Source organism: Capsaspora owczarzaki (assembly GCF_000151315.2).
Source record: "Capsaspora owczarzaki ATCC 30864 unplaced genomic scaffold supercont2.4, whole genome shotgun sequence".
Classification (NCBI taxonomy): Eukaryota; class Filasterea; order Ministeriida; family Capsasporidae; genus Capsaspora; species Capsaspora owczarzaki.
In genome coordinates this window covers 1,830,892-1,848,181 of record NW_011887295.1, presented here as the reverse complement: position 1 = coordinate 1,848,181, position 17,290 = coordinate 1,830,892, and the positions used below count along the sequence as shown (strand labels likewise).

Here is a 17,290-nt window from a genome sequence, read left to right as displayed (position 1 = left end):
ATGGTCGATTCGTTGTCGTAGAAAAAAAAAACAGAAAAACTAATGGCGGCCTTTTATGGATGCAAAGGGTATCAAACAAACACATTCGCCAAACAAGTCGACAGCAAACACGTCGAAAGCCAAAAACACAAAACAGAAACACTCACACAGTTTGCGGGGGAGAGAGAGAGAGAAAAAAAAAAGGGCGGGGGGAGCATGCATCAACAAAAGAAGAGCCTAAGAACACAAAAAAATGAACCAGGATAGAATAAGAAAAATGTAGCGGCTGTCGATTCAGTGTATGGTTGCTCTAGTAGTCGAGATCCAGCAGCTCTGTCGAGTTGTCGGCCACAGCATCGTAGATGGGGTTGAGCTGGCTGATCAATTCTTGGAATGAAATGCGCTCATCTGGAGAATCGCGCCAAGCCAATTTCATGAGCTCATAGATGCGGGCGGGACAGTTATCCGGCCGTGGGAGACGGTAGCCATCAGCAACCTTCTCCATGACCTCGGCGTTCGACAGGGTTGGGTAGGGGTTGCATCCGGCCGAGAAGAGCTCCCACAACAGCACGCCAAAGCTCCATACGTCCGACTTGGTTGAGAATTTGCCATAAAGAATGACTTCTAATGCCGACCACTTGATCGAGAACTTGGCGCCTTCCATTGCCGAGTACTCGTCTTCAATGTGTCGCGCCAAACCGAAGTCTGCCACCTTGACGATGTTCGGGTCGCGCACGAGGCAATTTCGGCAAGCCTGCCAATACACAACCATGCATACGAAAAGCCAACAAAAAAGTGAGTCAGTACGACATGCACCACAAAAGAGGAAACATGCGTGGTTGTTGCAAATGACGTGTGCGAGTCGGCGCTCATACCAGGTCACGATGGATGAAATTGCGCTGCTCCAAATACTCCATGGCCGAGCAAACTTGAACTGCCATGTACAACGTGATTACGAGAGGCAGGTTGGGATTGCCTCGGAGATGATCCAGCAACGAGCGGTCCATCAACTCGGTCACAATGTAAATCGGACGCTGTCGGCTGCAAATCGCAAGCAGCTTGACGAGATGGTCGTGATTGAATTGCCTACAAAAACACGGCAGAATTGAAGAGTGAGAGAATGCACTAGAGAAGCAGGCAGGGGCAACAAGCCAGCCAGCTCTAAGCTCAAAACAACCAACACCCAACAGCCATACTTCATGATCTGCGCCTCCTCCAAGAATGCATCTTCCGACATGGCGCCTTCCTTCATAATCTTGATGGCCACCTTGACGCGCTTTCGGAACATGCCGGCAAAGACCTCCTGCGAAGTTGTGCAGAAATGTCGCAGTGAGGTTGCTGTGAGACCAAGGCAAACCAACGCAGCCGTCACGACCAACAGCCACAAGCTAATACGTACACCAAACTGCCCGCTGCCCAGCTGCTGGCCGATGGTGAGCTCGTCGCGATCAATTTCCCACTTGTCACGCGCAAGACTCTTCACAACGGGTTGGTCGACGCGAGGCACGGGATGCTTCAATCGAATAAACAAGCCGCCACGATTGGTCGTGTGGTACGAAATGAGATCACTAATGGTCGGGAATTGGTGGCGCGGGGAGACATAAACCTCGCCATTCGCTCCACGAACGATTCGGTAATGTCGCACATCCTCGGCCGTTCTGTCAGAAGAAGGGCAGACAACGAGGGCGAGTTGAGCACTTAAAGTGGGAGTTTCACTGGTTCTTGCTCCACAGCGTGGAGGACCAGAAAAAAAAACTCGAGGGCTTACCGCAACGAAATTGAATATTCGCCTGGTTTGCTGTCGCTGGCGCGTAGCAAAAAGCTGCCTTCGCGCTCACGAATAAGTAAGTCGTTTGCTTGATGCCGACTCATCTTACCATGGAACCATCTGCACACAACGGAGAGGAGGCAGGGGGGGGGCAGAGAGAATGATGTTGAGCAAAACAATTTCCAGTTTGGGCACTCAGTGTTCAACCAGAACTTGAGTCTTACAATTCGCCATCGATGGCACCGTACTCGGCCACAAAGTTGCTCGGGATGCTGCCTTCGGCTCCGTTGGAAGCGCGCGCAAACCACCAGTTGGGATCGGATTTGTCAAACACCACTAGAATGTCGCCTGCATGGATGGACAAGTCGCCCTCCGAAACCGCCACGTACGGGTGCTTGGCAGTGTAGCGCTGTTCGTTTGGTCCGTTCAACGGCGGAAGGACAATACGAGGACGCTAAAGACGAAAGCAAGAAAATGGAAAAACAAAATGAGACAACGATCGAATATTCAAACCGAAATGAAGAAAAAAAAACCCTCTTTAAAAAAAATGCAAAACACGTACGCAATCCGGTCCTTCGTGAATTCTGACCTCCGGAGGCTCGGCAGCGACACTGTGATTACGAGAGGCCAGCGCTTCATGGGCGTAGGCCGTCATTGGACTGCTGGCAATGGGCAGAGGAGCTGCCGGCGTCGGAACGGCGACTACTGGCGCAGATGGCGCGAGATTGTACATGAAACAAGTGTCGCAGCCATGTGCCGCTTCGTGCTTGGCACGACAACACGTCCAATTTCCCTTCACGTATGCGCCGCGATGATACGTCGAGTACTTGTTAGGTAGAACGGCGAAAACTGCAGAAAGCAAAACAGAGGGGATGGGTGCAATGAGTCAATCGCGACAAGTAGTAGCAACAAGTATCGAGACGAGCCGAAAAGGGGAGGAGGAGGAGGAGGATGAGCCGTACCTGCTCGAAGCGCATTCATCCAGGCCGTGCGCTCCTGGTCGTTTGCAGCGCCACAGTAGAGAATGGCGTCTTCGTGAATGATCTGGAACATGGCAGCGCGCTGGAAGGTGCTGTCCTCGACAATTTCAATCGCGCGGAACTTTGATATTTGCAGCGACTTTTTCAGCTTGGAGGGGTTCTGTGTCAAAGACGGGGAGGAGGGGTAGATCAAAAGGCGAAGGGAAAGGCGGACGTGAACGGTGAGTGATTTTGTTCCAACCATTCGGATCGCGCTGTAGTGGCCCATGCTCGCTTGGCTGCTGTATGTGAGTGTATGGGCGTGGGTGTGTGTGGGTGTAGGTGTGTGGTGGGTGCTCAGTGTGCGAACGGTGATCGTGAAGTGATCGTGATTCCTCAGAAAGCGAGGAAAAGAAACGAAAAACCAAACAAAACCAAACAAAATAAAATAAAATAAAAAATAAAAAATAACAAAAAGGCCTCCAATTTGGATTATTTTGAAATTATTGGTTGGAGTTTTTTTTTTTTTTTTTTTTTTGTCCCCGTCGGTTGTTTCGCACAGAAAGGCGAGGGTGATGAGCGGAAGCGAGCCGAGAAGCACGCGACAAGAAGTGGCATTGGCGCACCACATTCGAGTGCAACGTGCGTGGCCGACGCGCAGCCACCATCGTCAGATCATCAGCTGCACTTTTCTTTTTCTTTCTTTTTTTTTTCTTTTTTTTTTTCTTTTTTTTTTCTTTTTTTTGTAATTATTTTTTTGTGGCTTTTTTTTTTTTTTTGAGCGAGTCGGTTCTTGCGCTGGTGACTTGGGGAACACCACACACTCACACTCGCTCACACATACACATGAAGAGAGAGAGAGATAGAAACACTGCGTTTGCAAGGATGACTTGAAACTCCGATCGATGCGATTCTGTTCAATGACCCTCCTCTCCTCACCCTCCCCCGCAATGGCAATGGCAATGGCAATACTTCAATACTTGGTCTTTTTTTTTTTTTTTTTTTTTTTGTTCTTTTGAGTTTCGCCACCCGTCCGCCCTGCCCTGCATAGACGCTGCTCTCCGTCGTTCGCCAAGTCAGACCACTTGCTCTTTGACGAGCCACTCATCCGCGCCCCTTCTCGCTCTCTTTTCCTTCCCTGCGCTCATCACACCCCGTTTTTTTCTTGTTTTTTTTTTTTTTTTCTTTTTTTCTTTTTTTTTATTAATTTTTCCAAAGCCTTTTTTTTTTTTTTTTTTTTTGTTTTTGTTTTTTTTTTGTCAAGTCAAACAAAACTTGGGACTCACTTCATGATCAGCGTCGTAGTACGACACCGCGTCGTTGCGCAACACAAAGTAGCGCCACTCAAAGTTCTTCATGAGGGTGGTGAAGCGCATGCCCTGCGCTCGCTTGAGCAGGTGGCCCTGCATCAGCACGCCGGGCGGGAAATTCTGATCGCCCATGGATGCTGCTGCTGCTGCTGCTGCTGCTGCTGACGCCGCTGCTGCTGCTCGTCCTGCTGCGCGTGATGTTGTTCCGACTATGGTTGCTGGCGAATGCGATGGGCTTTGCCTTTGCTGTTTTTGCTGCTGTTTTGTTTGTTTGTTCGGTGACGTTTTGTGGAGCAACAAACAAGAACAAGAGACAAAAAGAACAAAAAAAGAACGAATGAACTGTGTGCTCGACAGACACACTCGATAGAGCCAAACAGTCAACCCCAGACAACGCGAGAATATATTCATGGAAATGCAACATGATAGCACAAAGAGCGGCGGACAATGAGCAGAGCGAGGAAGGGGAACAAAGAGCGAAACCAGAGCGAAACAGCGCAAAGGGGAAAAGCCGATTCTCGCTTGACTCTGCACCAGCTGTGAGGAAGCGCTCAAAGTCATCACACACACACAACGAACTGTATGCATTCATACAGTATCCAACATTCGATCAACAAAACCATGAATAGAATAAGAAAAAAAAGCCTCTCTCAGTCCTTTATTTCCCTTCTTGATCGTCAAACGCTGAGCCAAAGGATGAGCTACCACAACCCATACGCACAGACGCCCGAGCCAGCGACGCCTGCGCCTGGGACGAGCCTGTACGCACCGTCGCCGTCGCCGTATGTGGCCGCGTCGCCAATGCCCGGCGGCTACGCGCCATCGCCTGCGCCGTCGTCGAGCTCCATCTACAATGCAGCCATGCAGCAGATGCAGACGCCGCTGCCGGTCGCCATGACGCCTGCTGCGTTCGACCCCGTGCCGCACATGATGCAGCCGCAGACGCCGATGGTCGAGTCGCTCGGCAGCAGCCATCACCACCACGACAACCACGACGACGACGACGACGACCACGACGCTGCGCCCGGCGCGGCCAAGCTCAAGACCACCACGGCCACAGGCACATCCGCAGCACCTCGATCTACAGGCCGAAGCAAGCCTCGCTCGCGCAAGCAGAAGAGCGCCGAGGTCTCCCAAGACATTCTGCCAGACGACCTCAAGGACCTCGTTGCGTGCATGATCTGCTCGCTGCTCAAGAACGCAAACCAGTTTGAAGCCAATGGCTGTGAGAATTGCTCCCAGGTACTGGAAGAGCTGGGCATTGACCAGGAGAACACGGCCTTGACGACCAAGAACTTTGAAGGGTAAACGATTTCCGCTCCAGCTTTGAACAAATGCGCATTCGTTGTGAGGAGAAGAAGAAGCAGCAGATCCTGCGATAAACAACAACAACCCTCATCTGATTGTTGTTTGAATTGCTTGCAGCATGGTGGCTCTCATGAAGCCAGACGTCAGCTGGACCGGGCGATGGCAGTCAATAAGTACGTCCGTTGTTGTCATTGTTGTCGTTGCTCTGTTGTTGTTGACTGACTCGACACGCTTGTTGTTTGCTGGTCTATTTTGCCTCATTTTCCACTGTTTGTATCACAGGCAAATTCCAGCCCGGATTGTATGCAGTGGGCGTCTTTGATCGTCCACCAAAAGAAGTGGTGCGTGAACTCGCAAATCAGGGACTCTGGCGAGCACGCGATGGTCGCGATCGATAAACACGACCGATCGCGTTTGTTGGCTTGGTGTTTGAGTGTGTTGTCGTGAGCAGGTGTTGGATGGTTCCAATGCAAAACCAAATCAAAATGTTCGTTGTGTATTCCGTTCGGAACGAGTATCTGGCGTTTCGTGGCAGTTACCTTCCTCCTCAGTGCTGAACTTGCATTTCGTGTGTTCTCTTGATTTTCTATTGATATTCTTGTTATCGTCCACAAACTCGAATCGCAGTCGTCTCTCTCTAGTCAGCAGCTTTCGTCTTGAATCAGCATGCTGATGATCCGATTGCTGGGACGCAGCAGTAGTCGCGCGTCGTCCGCCGCCGCCGCCGCCATCATGATGACGACCAATAGCATGCCTTGTGCTGGCGATCTCGTGTCCCGTCCGCTGCCCAGTGCTGCGTTGCTGCGCGCTGCAGTCGCTCCAGTTGGACACTCTGGTCGCTCCGTCACCACTCTGGCCAGCCTCACTGCGATGCCTGGCTCTGCACAATACTATGCTGCATGCCCCTTGGCTGAGCCTGCCACGCACAACAGCACGCTGCTGCTGGTGCCGAGTGTGACAGAGCTTGATCCGTCCGCCGTGTCGACGCTCCAGATGGCTGCGGCTCCAGCTGGCGACAGCGCCGTCCTCGCTGCGGCTCGTGGCTTGTTCGAAGGCATCCATGACATGACTGGATTGCCGTGGTGGCTGTCGATCGTCGCGTCGGCGTTCCTGCTGCGCACCGTGTTCACCTTGCCGCTGTCCGTCTATGCCACAAAGGAGAGCGCGCGGATGGTTCTTGCAGAGCCTCAACTGAAGGCCGAGATCAATGCCAAGCAGCACGAGGTTGCTGCCGAATGTCGCAGGAATAATCTGACGTACGAGCAGTTCCAGAAGCGCGTGCAACCAGTGGTAAGGCCCCCGACTTTCCTTTGTGCTGTTGTTGTACGCCTTCTGGTGTATCCCAGACTGTCGTGTGTGGGTGGAAACATGGGAGGCTTTGATGCAGTTGCTGCATCTGTTCTGTGTGGATTGCGTATCACTCACATTTGCTTTCCTGTTCCCTCCCCGCTTCAGCTGCGTGAGACTCAAGAACGCTTCATGACCAAAATTGGGTATAGCCCCATGCGATCCGTCGCGCTGGCTTGGGCACAAGCCCCGCTGTTTATTGCCATCACGTTGGCGCTTCGTGGCATGTCGGGCTGGCCAATCTCCCTTCGGCAGTACTTTTCCTTCCTGATGCCGTCCGAGACCAGAATCAAGCAAGACTTTTTGAATGAACTGGTGGCGAACGGTGTTGCCAAAGACCTGCTTGATGCAGAGCACATTTATTCGATGGCAACGGTCGGATCCCTTGACGCTGTGCCGGAATTGCCATTCGTCAGCCCGGGCTTGACCTCTGAGGGAATATTGAGTTTCACCGACCTCACCGCCCCCGACCAATTCTATCTTGTCCCCGTACTGATCGGTGGCATCATGTTGTACAACACACAGGTACGACTTGTTTTGGTTGGATGGGTTGGATGACAGTTCATTTAGTTCTCGGCTGTTTGCTTTTATTTCATAACGGCAATTGGGTGCTTTTGTTGGGTCGTGCTTTTTTTTGTCTCCATTCACAGCTGACCATCTCAGCAAGCTCGAACAAGTCGCTCGCGTTTCGCATTGGCTCGCAAATCTGGCGTCTCTTGGCAATTGCGATGGGCTTTGCCGCAGCCGTCAGTCCTGCGGTACGGCGACAATGTCGGCTGGGCTTTTGAATTGTGTATATTGAGATTGGGTACTTGAACTCTCACGAATCATCTGTCAACACGTGCCGTGTTTAGAGCGTGGGCATGTACTGGTTGGGCTCGGCCATCTACTCGGCGTTGCAAAACATTTCCTTCCGGATACCTGCAGTGCGAAGATTGCTCGGCATTCCAGTGCTTCCAGTGACGGCCCAGAATAGCAGACTACCCTTTCCCTTGCACAAGCTCGATCTTGGCAACGGTGTAGCGTCTGAAAATGTGTCGGCTGGCGCAACGGCTCTGTCTGCTGCAGAAATCTTACTCCAAAAGAAACCCAGTACGAGCATTTCAGCTTCCACGTTTGGCAATCACAAGACGGGTGGCCAGAGTTGGTCGCCCCTTCGTGCCAAAAAGTGACGAGCATCTTTGTGCTTCTGATCCTTCTCCTTCATGACAAAGACCAACCCCCCAACCAAGCCGAGTCATGTCCTGAGCCTCTGATTCTTTTCCACCGTTTCATGATTCCACGATTTCCCGCAATACAGAACAGTGAGCCATTCTTGTGCTTTTTGTTTTCGCTTCCATTCCAACCTCTCTCTGCAAAGCGATTTTTTTCTACTTTTGCCTCGTTCCTTGTGTCCATTAATTGACTGATCCATATCCCTTCAGCCTCCCGCTTTTCCCTTGCGGCTATTCCTCGTCTTCAAATTCAGACAACATACTGTAAAACAGCGGCAATCGAACGAAGCGCAGTCAACCTTTTTTTTTTTTTTTTTTTTTTTTTTTTTTTTTTTTTTTTTTTTTTTTTTTGATTTGTTTGTTTTTCCAATTGAGATCTCGCTTTTTCTCCTTTCTCAATGTCTGGCGCAGTCATCTCGGGCTTGCTCGCGGGCGGGACCAACGTGCCCTCTGCGTCGCGCAACTTTCTCGATCTCGTCAAGTCGATTTCCGAGGCGCAGTCCAAGCACGAGGAGGACCGCATCATGGCACGCGAGGCGGCGCAGCTCAAGGGCAAGATTAGCAAGCCGGACGTCTCGCCGCGCGTCATGCGCGAGTACCTCGTCAGGCTCATCTACTGCGAGATGCTTGGGCAGGAGGTCCCGTATGGCTACATTCATGCCGTCAAGCTCGCGCAGTCGACGTCCGTGTTTGAAAAGCGCGTCGGGTACCTCGCCGTGTCCCTCTTCCTGCACCCCGAGCACGAACTCATGCTGCTCCTGATCAACACACTCCAGCGCGATCTCAAGAGCCCCAACTGGCTCGAGGTGAGCTCGGCCCTGACCGTGGTGACCAAGCTCATCAGCCGCGAAATGATCCCCGCCATCCAGTCGCTCGTCGAGGCGAAGCTCTCGGACGCCAAGGACACGGTCCGCAAGAAGGCCGTGATGGCCATGCATCGCTTCACAATCGTCGACCCGACACTCGCGCCGCACGTCATTGATCATCTCCGACGGGCCTTGTGCGACAAGCACCCTTCCGTCATGGGCGCCGCCCTCCATGCCTTCTGCGACATTGCCGCCTCCAACCCGATATCCATCAAGGACCTCATCCCGTCGTTTGTGTCCATTCTCAAGCAGACAATCGAGCATCGTCTCGGCCGCGAGTACGACTATCACAGCATGCCCGCGCCCTGGATTCAAATCCCCCTGCTTCAAATCCTCGCCAGTCTCGGCATTGACGACCAGCGCAACTCGGAGCACATGTACGAAATCCTGAGCGAGACCCTCCGCAGAGCCGAGGCCTGCTCCCATGCGGGCTATGCCGTCGTGTACGAGTGCATGCGCACCATCACCTCGATTTATCCCAACATGCCCCTGATTGAGCTCGCCGCCAAATCCGCCGGCCGTTTCCTCTCGGCTGGCAACAACAATCTGCGCTACTTGGGCATCACCGCGCTCGCCATGATTGTGCAAATTGCGCCCTCCTTTGCCACGCAGCACCAAATGGTGGTCATTGAATGTTTGGACGATCGCGACGAAACGTTGAAGCGCAAGGTGAGCTTGTCGATGACCGCATGCATGCTTGTATTCGATCTAAAATGCGTTGCTAATGTTCACTTTGGGGGGGGGGGTTTAACCTTGTCCAGACGCTGGATCTCCTCTACAAGATGACCAATCCCCACAACGTCACGGTCATTGTCGACAAGATGATTAGCTACTTGCGCTCCACCGTCGATGTGTTCCTCCAGACCGACCTGATTGCACGCATCACCCAGCTGACTGAGCGGTATGCTCCAGACAATTGCTGGTTTATCCAAACCATGAACTCGATCTTTGATCTTGGAGGCGACCTCGTTCAGCCCGAAGTTGCACACAATCTGATGCGCCTCGTTGCTGAAGGTATCATGATTTTGTACTTTGTTGCTAGGGTTTCTTTGGGTGGTTGGTGTGCACATTCTGACTGCTTGAAATTCAGGAACCGATGATGACGCTGCTGACAAGGAACTTCGTACTTATGCCGTCAATGCCTATGCTGCCTTGCTCGATCGTCAGCGTCTGCCCGACATTCTTGTTCACGTCACCAGCTGGGTATGCTTCATTTGAATGTTTCAAAGATTTGTGCGCAGGCTGGTCGACTTAACGTTTCTCCCGGGTGCCATTGGCAGGTTCTTGGCGAGTATGCTTACCAAGTAGATGGATTGGATCGATCATTGATCATTGAGCGACTCTGTGGCTGGCTGGTGCGCGAATTCAAAGGTGAGTAGTGGATTTGCCTAAACCGCATTCTTCATTGGATCTTCTCACTGTCTGGCAATCTTCTGCGTTCACTTTCACACAGAAACAAGCACGCGAGGCTGGATTATCACTGCCATCACAAAGCTTGTCGCTCAAACAGGGCCGCCGAGTGAGCACGTGCGGCAACAAGTGGAGCATTTCCTTGCCTCCAATTCTACCGATGTGCAACAGCGTTGTCTCGAGTTCCTGGCGCTCTGTGACCAGCCTGCCCTCATGCAGGCGATGCTGCCTGTCGATTCGAGCTGTGACGATCTCGAGGTTGACGGCAGCCTCTCCTTCCTCGACAAGTTTGTTGCTGGAAAGCTGTCGCAGGGTGCCCAGCGGTACTTGCGGCCCTCGGAACGACCAGTTGAGGTTGACCCGTCTGCTGCGCTGGTCGATTTGACATCCGGCAAGAAGGCCTCTGGTTTGAACTTTGAGCCGTACGAGCGTGTTCAAGCCCCAAAGGCTGGAGCCCAGTCGAGTCCTGCGGTTGCCGCGTTGGCTGCGTTGGCCCACCACGGCTCTCAGCAGCCTCAGCTCACACAAGCCCAATCGGCCTTGTTTGCTGGTATGGGCGGTCCCGCTGCTGCAGCCGCGACCAACCAACCTGCTCTTCTGATTCCGGGCGCCGCAGCACCGGCTGTCGCGAGCTCTCAACCAGTCGCTCCGGCTGCGCCGGCGTTGAACAGCGAGCTTGCGAGCTCGCAGCGCAAGATGTGGTCCAAAACTGGCTACGCCAACAAGGAATCCCCAATGGCTCCGCCTGCCGCCGCTCCTTCTGCTTCGGCTGCTCCCCAACCCACTGCGGCCGCTCAATCGCATTCTCAACCATCTGCCGTCCAAGCCCCTACCCGGTAAGCTAGCTCGCGGAGTTGATTGTAACTGTGTATGTGTTTTCCGACCATTGTCTCATTGTCCGTGCTTGTTTGGGGGTTGTTTTTTTTTTTTTTGTTTGTTTTCCTTTTTACCCACGTATCGTAGTCACTATGAGCCACCGGCGCCTTCAGCTGAGGATTTGCGCAAGCAGCAACTCGCATCGGCGCTGTTTGGTGGCGTTGGCGCGTCTCCTGCTACAACGCGTGTGGTACCCAGCAAGACTGCCAGTGGTGTCTCTAGCCCTGCTGCTCAATCGACGCCGCCAATCTCGCGTCAGGCAAGCTCGATTGCAGGCGCCTCGACGCCGCGAAATGATTTGCTGCTCGTCGACTTTGACAACTTGGTTCTCGGCCAGCCTACTCAGCCGACGCAACAACCTACGCAACCGACTCAGTCTGCCATGTCATCGATGATGTCGGCTCCTGCCAAGGGTGTCACAAACGACATGCTTTCGTTCTCGTCGTCGTCGTCGTCATCCTCGTCCACTACTGGTGACAAGGCTGCGTCATCCTCTCACGGATTGGCCATGTTTGACGGCTTGGATTTCCAACAACCGACACAGCAAGCGGTGCCGCAACACACCACCGCACGCACCAGCCTTTCGTCGGGCGGCTTGTTCCCTGCAAAGTCCTCGTCCACTGCCGCTGTTTCCGGATCAGTCGGTCTCGGGCGTGACCTGCACGGAGACCTGTCCTTGCTTGGACCCTCGTTTGCCACGCCGGCGTCCGCACCTGCACCTGCATCACTTGGAGCGACCGTCCCCTCGAGCATGGGCGCAGCTGCCACAGCAAAGCCATTTGTGTCCAACACGCTTGGACAACGCTCCATGTCTCCGCTCACCACGCTGGGATTCGATGCTCCTCCGCCTCCTGCTGCTGCCAACTCGGCCTTCTCTTCCAGCCTGTTGGATTCGTTCGCTGCGCCGTCGACCTCGTCCAACTCTCTCGAGGCCAAGAGAGAGGTGTGTGCAGACCTCAATCTCAGCGTCGCGTACTACAAGGTCTGGAAGGATGACGAGCTGTCCGTTGTTTTGTACTTGTCCAACAAGTCCAGCAACAATCTCGCTGATGTGCAGACCAAGTTGGATTTCCCGTCCAACCTGCAGGTATGCATCCCTTTTGTTCTCCACACTGAACGGATTTTGCATGTTCACTTTTTCACTTTTGGGGTTGGAATAGGGTGCGATTGACAATGCTTCTACTTCGCTGAGTACGGATGCCGCCATTCGGCCTGGAGAAAATGTAATGGATGGGTTTTCTTTGTGTTCTGTGCAGTGTCGCTTGAAGTGGTGATTGAGAAAGCCGCATCTGACCCCCGTTATTTGCAATTTGCACAGGTTCGTCACAACGTGTCTCTCAGGTTTGCATCGCCAGCCCTCCAAATGGTGCTGGGTGGAACAGTTACGTATCGACTGCCCAACCTCGGTCCGCGATCGCTCACGTTTCAAATTGGCTTGCCCATGAGCGACTTTTTGCGGTATGTTGTGTCGTTTCGTCGTTTGTTAGCTGTGGGGTTTTGTTTTTCTGGTTGCAGCATGTTCATTTTGTTTCTCGTTCTTTTGTTCACACACAGGCCTCTGCGAATCACGACTGCGCAATTCGGGCAGCGTGTGCTGCAATGTGCCGTCCGCACGCAGCCCGAGTTGATGGAACGCTTCCGTACTCAACTGAACCTGCATTCGGTTGAGATTATCGGTGAGTGGAACGTTTTGTGGTCGTAAAACGAGGTGGTGGGAAAACTGTAATCTCTCATCCCGCAATTGATCTCTCATCCCGCAATTGCTGGTTTGTTTGCTTGCTTGCTTGCTTGCTTGCTTGCTTGCTTGCTTGCTTGTTTGCTTGCTTGCTTGCTTTGGATCAATCGTCGACAGGCGTGGAGGGCATTACAGCAGCTTCTGTCCTGCAAACGCAGTCTGTCTGCCTCGTGCACACCAAACTGGTCGAGCCGGGCACCATTGATGTTTATATTCGCTCGACCGACATGGCCTTGACAGACGCGGTGATGGCCCAATGCGCACCTGCTCTCAAATAGACGAGCAGTCGTTTTGAACAGGTTCTTGTCTTTGTTTTTTTTTTGTGAAGAAATGTATATTTTGTTTTTTGTTTTGTCGACAGGTGTCTTTGAACTGCTTAATTCTTTCCCGTCGAACCAAAGCCGCCTTCGCCACGTTGAGTGTCGTCCAATTGCTGCATGGGGGGGGGGGAATATGGAGATGTAGGCAAGGCAAGTGAGCACAGAACGAAAGCATGCTCTCTCTCTCCCCACGCACCAAAACGCCTTCGATAGCAGCATACCTCAACTTCAACCACGTCGGGCGTGGAGATGCGCTCCAGAATAAGCTGCGCAATGCGGTCGCCACGCTTAACTGAATAGCAGCCAGGCCATGAGCAAAGTGAGTGGCGCGGACAGGGCATTACGTTTCACACCCAATCAAAAAATCTTGCAAACCTACTCGTAAAGTCCTCCTTGCCAAAGTTGTACAAAATGACACCGACGTTGCCTCGATAGTCTGCGTCAATAACACCAGCGCCGACGTCGACGTGGTTCTTCCAAGCAATGCTCGAGCGGGGAGCTGTCAAAATCACCAATGATGGGTCGCCAGTTGGTGAATGTCGCGGAAAGAGACAAGCGCAAACAAAAAAAAGAAAAAAACATTGTATTCTCTTTATCGGTCTTATGCAACTCACCAACACGGCCGTAGTGGCCTTCGGGGACGGCGATCGCAATGTCGGTCTTGACGATGGCCTTGCCTTGGGCGGGAATAACCTCGTCGTAAGCACTGCCACCAAATCAGGCCCCAACCATAACAGTATGTTAGTCAAGAGTGGAGGTAAGTTAGCGTGTCAGTAAATGGAATCAAAGAGTCGCTTGGGCAGTCCGACAGTGCCAGTGCATTGCAGGGGAAAGCGCGCGAAATCAGAAAAAGGCGGGAAAACGGCACTTTTCGCGGGAAAAAAAAAAGTACAATACTGCCAACCTCCCGCGCTTCCATCCCTGAGTCGCCACTACCACTCGCACACGGGTAGAACACTCACCTGTACAGATCATAGCCAGCCGAGAGGGCAGTGCCGCGGGTTGGCAGCTTTGCGAATTCAGTGAGGCGCTTGACGGCAAGCGTGAGTGCACCAGTCGTGAGCGTCATGTTCAAACTGAGACAAAGGATGGAAAAAGGAGAGTGAGATGACAAATGGGGGGGGGGGATTTCATTCAGTGTGGTATTGACTGCACGGTGCTTGTTTCACACAAGCCCGATCTGAGGGATTTGGGACGAATCGCTCCATCTCAGTCTCATCAAGCTCTACAAGTTACCAATTCTGAAACTGCTGGAACTGCATTGTCATTTACATCAACCAGATGCCGTGATGGAAGCATTTTGTTCCGATGCACTCAGAATCATCAATCCAGAAAAAGAAAGGCGATCCCAGTCAGTCTTAGTTTTGTTCCCAAATGCTCCGACTGCAGCAGCAGGTGCCGAGGCTGACTCTGACGCACGCCACCGCGTCGCTCGCTGCCGGCTTCCATTCCACGGCCACCTGTAGCGCTGGATCTGAATCCGGCTCTGGCTCTGCATTTGCATCTGCAGCTGTGAGGGACGAGCCAAAGTCCAATGCCACTCCGCAGCATGTGCGCCAACCCGCTGCTCCGTCTGCTACCGTCCGCGCGGCGCAGACAACCTCGCCGTTGAGTGCCAATGAGCACAGTAGTCAACTCCGCGCAGATGAGCGGCAGCAGTCACAGACGAGGCAGGCCGCGGACAGCGCCTTGCGCACGCTCGTCGACCTCGCGTCAGCCACGCACAAGAAGCGCCGCGGAGCAGCAGCAGCAGCAGCAGCAGCAGCGCAAGCCAGGCAGAATAGTGCTAATGCTGGCCGCAGCCAGCAACTCACGGCGCTCGAGCGGTTCAAGCGCCGGTATGGCGACCAAGTGGACGAGGACGGATTTTTGCTGGAGCCGACCGAGGACGATCGCAAGCAATTTGACGCCATCGTGGAGGCACTGGGCAAAGTTGCTCAGCACAAGGCACTGTCGGAGAAGCACGCTGAGCAACTCGAGCGCCAGCAAATGATTGACCGCGTGGACAAAAACCCTGCGCGTGCGCAAAGCGCTCAGTTGCCGCTCGGCTCTGGCGATGACCAAGACCCGCGCATCCAAAAGTTGCTGAACAAGATGAGCCACAAACCTCAGCTGGTCGATTCTGAGCTGTTGCGACAATCTGCAGAGGCTGCAGGCCAAGCTCTGAACGTCGTGACCAAGTCAGCGCGCCCCGCGCACGTTGCCGCGATGGATGCCTTCCGGCCAACAGCAATCACCGAGGCAATTGCAACCTTGGCAGAGCAATTTAAACGACCGGCAAACCCGTCACAGCCGCGGCGGCCTGTCATCCCAGCTCCGATGCAAGAGCCATCCACCGTTCAGCCGCGGTCCAAAGAGACAACAACGCCCGAGCGTGACGCTGAGCCAACACCAGACTCCCCTGCGCAAGCACCCACAATCCCACGAGGTCGAGGACGGCGACGGAGAGGCGTGAAAGAATCGCAACCTGTTCACGAGCCGGACGATCTCACCAGCCCTGTAGATCCCAGAGTGCAACGATTGGTTGACCAGGAACTCTTCAAAATCTTTGGCCCAGGAAAGGATGGACAAAGTGCTGCTACTCCGCTGGATGAGAGCGACAGCCATCCTGATGAAGAAATGCAAATGATGGAATCCGCCGCTGAAGACGAGGTGCCTCGCCGAGGTCGGCTCACGCGCCAGAAACTGGCAAAGCTGGCTCGATTGGAGCGACTGCAAGAGCGCGAAGCGCAGCGGCAGGAACGCTTGGCGGCAGAATATGATGAAGCTGACAACGTGGACGCTGAAGAGCCCGAGATGGAGCACAACGGAGAGGCAGAAGAGCCAGACAACCCCTTTGATGCTGAGGAGCAACTGCAAGCAATGCACCAGCAGCTTGCCAAAGCCCGGCAGGTGAAAACGCGACAGATTCGAGCGCGCATTGCCGCTCTCCGCCGTCAAGGGCCCGACCAACCGAGCGAGGACACTCCCGCCGCAGCTCGCGAAGCGTATGCGGCTGCACTGGCCGCCGCCGTTCCGAAGGCAAGCATGGCGCCCGAGCTGGACGACACGACCAACGAGCCAATGCATGATGACGAGCTCGCGGAGGAACTGACAATGGCCGAACGCGACTTGCTCTCAGTGGAGCGCTCTGAGCAACTTCGTGAACGTCGCGCGAACGCCGACGACCCTACTTCGATGAGCTTTAAGCGACGGGTCGAGCAAGAGTACATGGATACCTTTGATCTGACTGGAGATTGGTCGCTGCCTGTCCGCGCTCAACGAGAAGTTCGTCGCGCAATTGTCGAGCGAGTAAGCACCCCACTGTGGTTTTTGATGTGAGCGGATGGGGGGGGGGAGAGAGAGCTTTTTTTTCAAAGAATTCTCACCTTCTCGCATGGTAGATTCGCAACGAAGAAAAGTCGGGCATGCAACTGCGACTCGGCAAGCTCCGACTCGCTGAAAGCGAAGAGGCGCTCTCCCTCCAGCGAGCCAAGGATCGCCGCAGCCAAATGATTGCCAACGCGTTGCTGAAGGCAACGCTTAAAATCATTGTTCACGACTCGCGCATTCCTGCAGCGCTCCGCCAAGCTGTTGAAAAGTCGCAGATGGAAATTCGCGGTGTAAAGCTCCTCCTGAACTCCATTGTTATCGTTGCTTGTGACTGCTCCATGTGTGATTTTTCGTTTCTCATCCCTTTTCCCCGTTTTTTTTTGTGTGTGTGCTGTGGCGTTGCTTGACCGACTCCTGCAGGTTCATGTTTCGCCGGATTACCGATTGGCCAAGTTGTACTGGCGTCCGACAAGCTTGAGCTCACCAGCTCAGGTTGATACCATCCGAGACCTGTTGACCGCAAACACCTCGCACCTGCGCTTTGCAGTTCAAGAAAAGCTCAATCTCAAGTACTCGCCGGAGCTGCGGTTTGTGCTGGACAGCGCCGAAGAGGACGTGGACCAGGTCAGTGCGATTCTTGATCGCGCTACTCGCGAAGACCATGACGCCAGCAGCAAGCCCAAGCTTGCTTCTGATCCCTCTCTAGCTATCGGTTCCTTCCGCCGTCTCTCCACTCCTCGGCAATCGTAGCATCATCAATCTGTTAAACTTTTTGAGGCCTTGGTCCACCGTTGAGTGGGTCTTCTGCATTGTAATTTTTGGATGTATTCCTGGCGATTCTATTGATGCAATCAATCAGCTTCTGCATGTTCCACCGTTCTCTCGT

The 17,290-nt window shown here is 53.5% G+C and overlaps 5 protein-coding genes and 1 pseudogene across 6 annotated transcripts; 4 read left to right on the top strand and 2 right to left on the bottom strand.

Moving 5' to 3' along the window:
- Positions 1–43: 43 nt before the first annotated feature.
- Positions 44–4,207, bottom strand: CAOG_03369 (protein tyrosine kinase tec). Its single transcript, XM_004364151.2, has 9 exons — positions 3,993–4,207; positions 2,710–2,887; positions 2,310–2,596; positions 1,972–2,201; positions 1,748–1,867; positions 1,379–1,637; positions 1,176–1,282; positions 855–1,065; positions 44–733 (listed from the first exon to the last, which is right to left on the bottom strand). The coding sequence occupies exons 1-9, from the start codon at positions 4,146–4,148 to the stop codon at positions 290–292; spliced, it is 1,992 nt and encodes a 663-aa protein (XP_004364208.1). The 5' UTR covers positions 4,149–4,207; the 3' UTR covers positions 44–289.
- A 478-nt stretch (positions 4,208–4,685) lies between these two features.
- CAOG_08697 (hypothetical protein) lies at positions 4,686–5,957 on the top strand. The gene is made up of 3 exons (XM_011272006.1): positions 4,686–5,320; positions 5,442–5,497; positions 5,607–5,957. The coding sequence occupies exons 1-3, from the start codon at positions 4,713–4,715 to the stop codon at positions 5,720–5,722; spliced, it is 780 nt and encodes a 259-aa protein (XP_011270308.1). The 5' UTR covers positions 4,686–4,712; the 3' UTR covers positions 5,723–5,957.
- CAOG_08696 (hypothetical protein) lies at positions 5,940–8,009 on the top strand. Its single transcript, XM_011272005.1, has 4 exons — positions 5,940–6,614; positions 6,780–7,196; positions 7,322–7,429; positions 7,526–8,009. Exons 1-4 carry the CDS (start codon positions 5,991–5,993, stop codon positions 7,841–7,843), a joined length of 1,467 nt encoding a protein of 488 aa, XP_011270307.1. The 5' UTR covers positions 5,940–5,990; the 3' UTR covers positions 7,844–8,009.
- Positions 8,010–8,243: 234 nt separating this feature from the next.
- CAOG_03366 (epsilon-adaptin) lies at positions 8,244–13,107 on the top strand (annotated as a pseudogene). The gene is made up of 10 exons: positions 8,244–9,420; positions 9,513–9,765; positions 9,842–9,954; positions 10,032–10,122; positions 10,205–10,997; positions 11,125–12,124; positions 12,198–12,260; positions 12,356–12,495; positions 12,592–12,713; positions 12,890–13,107.
- A 41-nt stretch (positions 13,108–13,148) lies between these two features.
- Positions 13,149–14,161, bottom strand: CAOG_03365 (deoxyuridine triphosphatase; the record flags this gene model as incomplete). Its single annotated transcript, XM_004364147.1, has 5 exons — positions 13,149–13,205; positions 13,314–13,384; positions 13,472–13,591; positions 13,707–13,798; positions 14,055–14,161. The coding sequence occupies 5 exons, from the start codon at positions 14,159–14,161 to the stop codon at positions 13,149–13,151; spliced, it is 447 nt and encodes a 148-aa protein (XP_004364204.1).
- A 293-nt stretch (positions 14,162–14,454) lies between these two features.
- CAOG_03364 (hypothetical protein) lies at positions 14,455–17,264 on the top strand. The gene is made up of 3 exons (XM_004364146.2): positions 14,455–16,383; positions 16,476–16,694; positions 16,825–17,264. The coding sequence occupies exons 1-3, from the start codon at positions 15,082–15,084 to the stop codon at positions 17,152–17,154; spliced, it is 1,851 nt and encodes a 616-aa protein (XP_004364203.2). The 5' UTR covers positions 14,455–15,081; the 3' UTR covers positions 17,155–17,264.
- Positions 17,265–17,290: the final 26 nt, after the last annotated feature.

Excerpts from the sequence above, each read along its gene's own strand:
- CAOG_08696 (XM_011272005.1), top strand. The coding sequence starts at position 5,991 with ATGCTGATGATCCGATTGCTGGGACGCAGCAGTAGTCGCGCGTCGTCC. Across the intron at positions 7,197-7,321 it reads TCATGTTGTACAACACACAG|CTGACCATCTCAGCAAGCTC; the intron begins GTACGACTTGTT and ends CTCCATTCACAG. Across the intron at positions 7,430-7,525 it reads CCGCAGCCGTCAGTCCTGCG|AGCGTGGGCATGTACTGGTT; the intron begins GTACGGCGACAA and ends TGCCGTGTTTAG.
- CAOG_03369 (XM_004364151.2), bottom strand. The coding sequence starts at position 4,148 with ATGGGCGATCAGAATTTCCCGCCCGGCGTGCTGATGCAGGGCCACCTG. Across the intron at positions 2,888-3,992 it reads ACTACGACGCTGATCATGAA|AACCCCTCCAAGCTGAAAAA; the intron begins GTGAGTCCCAAG and ends TCTTTGACACAG. Across the intron at positions 1,868-1,971 it reads GGTGCCATCGATGGCGAATT|ATGGTTCCATGGTAAGATGA; the intron begins GTAAGACTCAAG and ends CGTTGTGTGCAG.
- CAOG_08697 (XM_011272006.1), top strand. The coding sequence starts at position 4,713 with ATGAGCTACCACAACCCATACGCACAGACGCCCGAGCCAGCGACGCCT. Across the intron at positions 5,321-5,441 it reads ACGACCAAGAACTTTGAAGG|CATGGTGGCTCTCATGAAGC; the intron begins GTAAACGATTTC and ends AATTGCTTGCAG. Across the intron at positions 5,498-5,606 it reads CGGGCGATGGCAGTCAATAA|GCAAATTCCAGCCCGGATTG; the intron begins GTACGTCCGTTG and ends TTTGTATCACAG.
- CAOG_03364 (XM_004364146.2), top strand. The coding sequence starts at position 15,082 with ATGATTGACCGCGTGGACAAAAACCCTGCGCGTGCGCAAAGCGCTCAG. Across the intron at positions 16,384-16,475 it reads GTCGCGCAATTGTCGAGCGA|ATTCGCAACGAAGAAAAGTC; the intron begins GTAAGCACCCCA and ends CTCGCATGGTAG. Across the intron at positions 16,695-16,824 it reads CGCAGATGGAAATTCGCGGT|GTTCATGTTTCGCCGGATTA; the intron begins GTAAAGCTCCTC and ends CGACTCCTGCAG.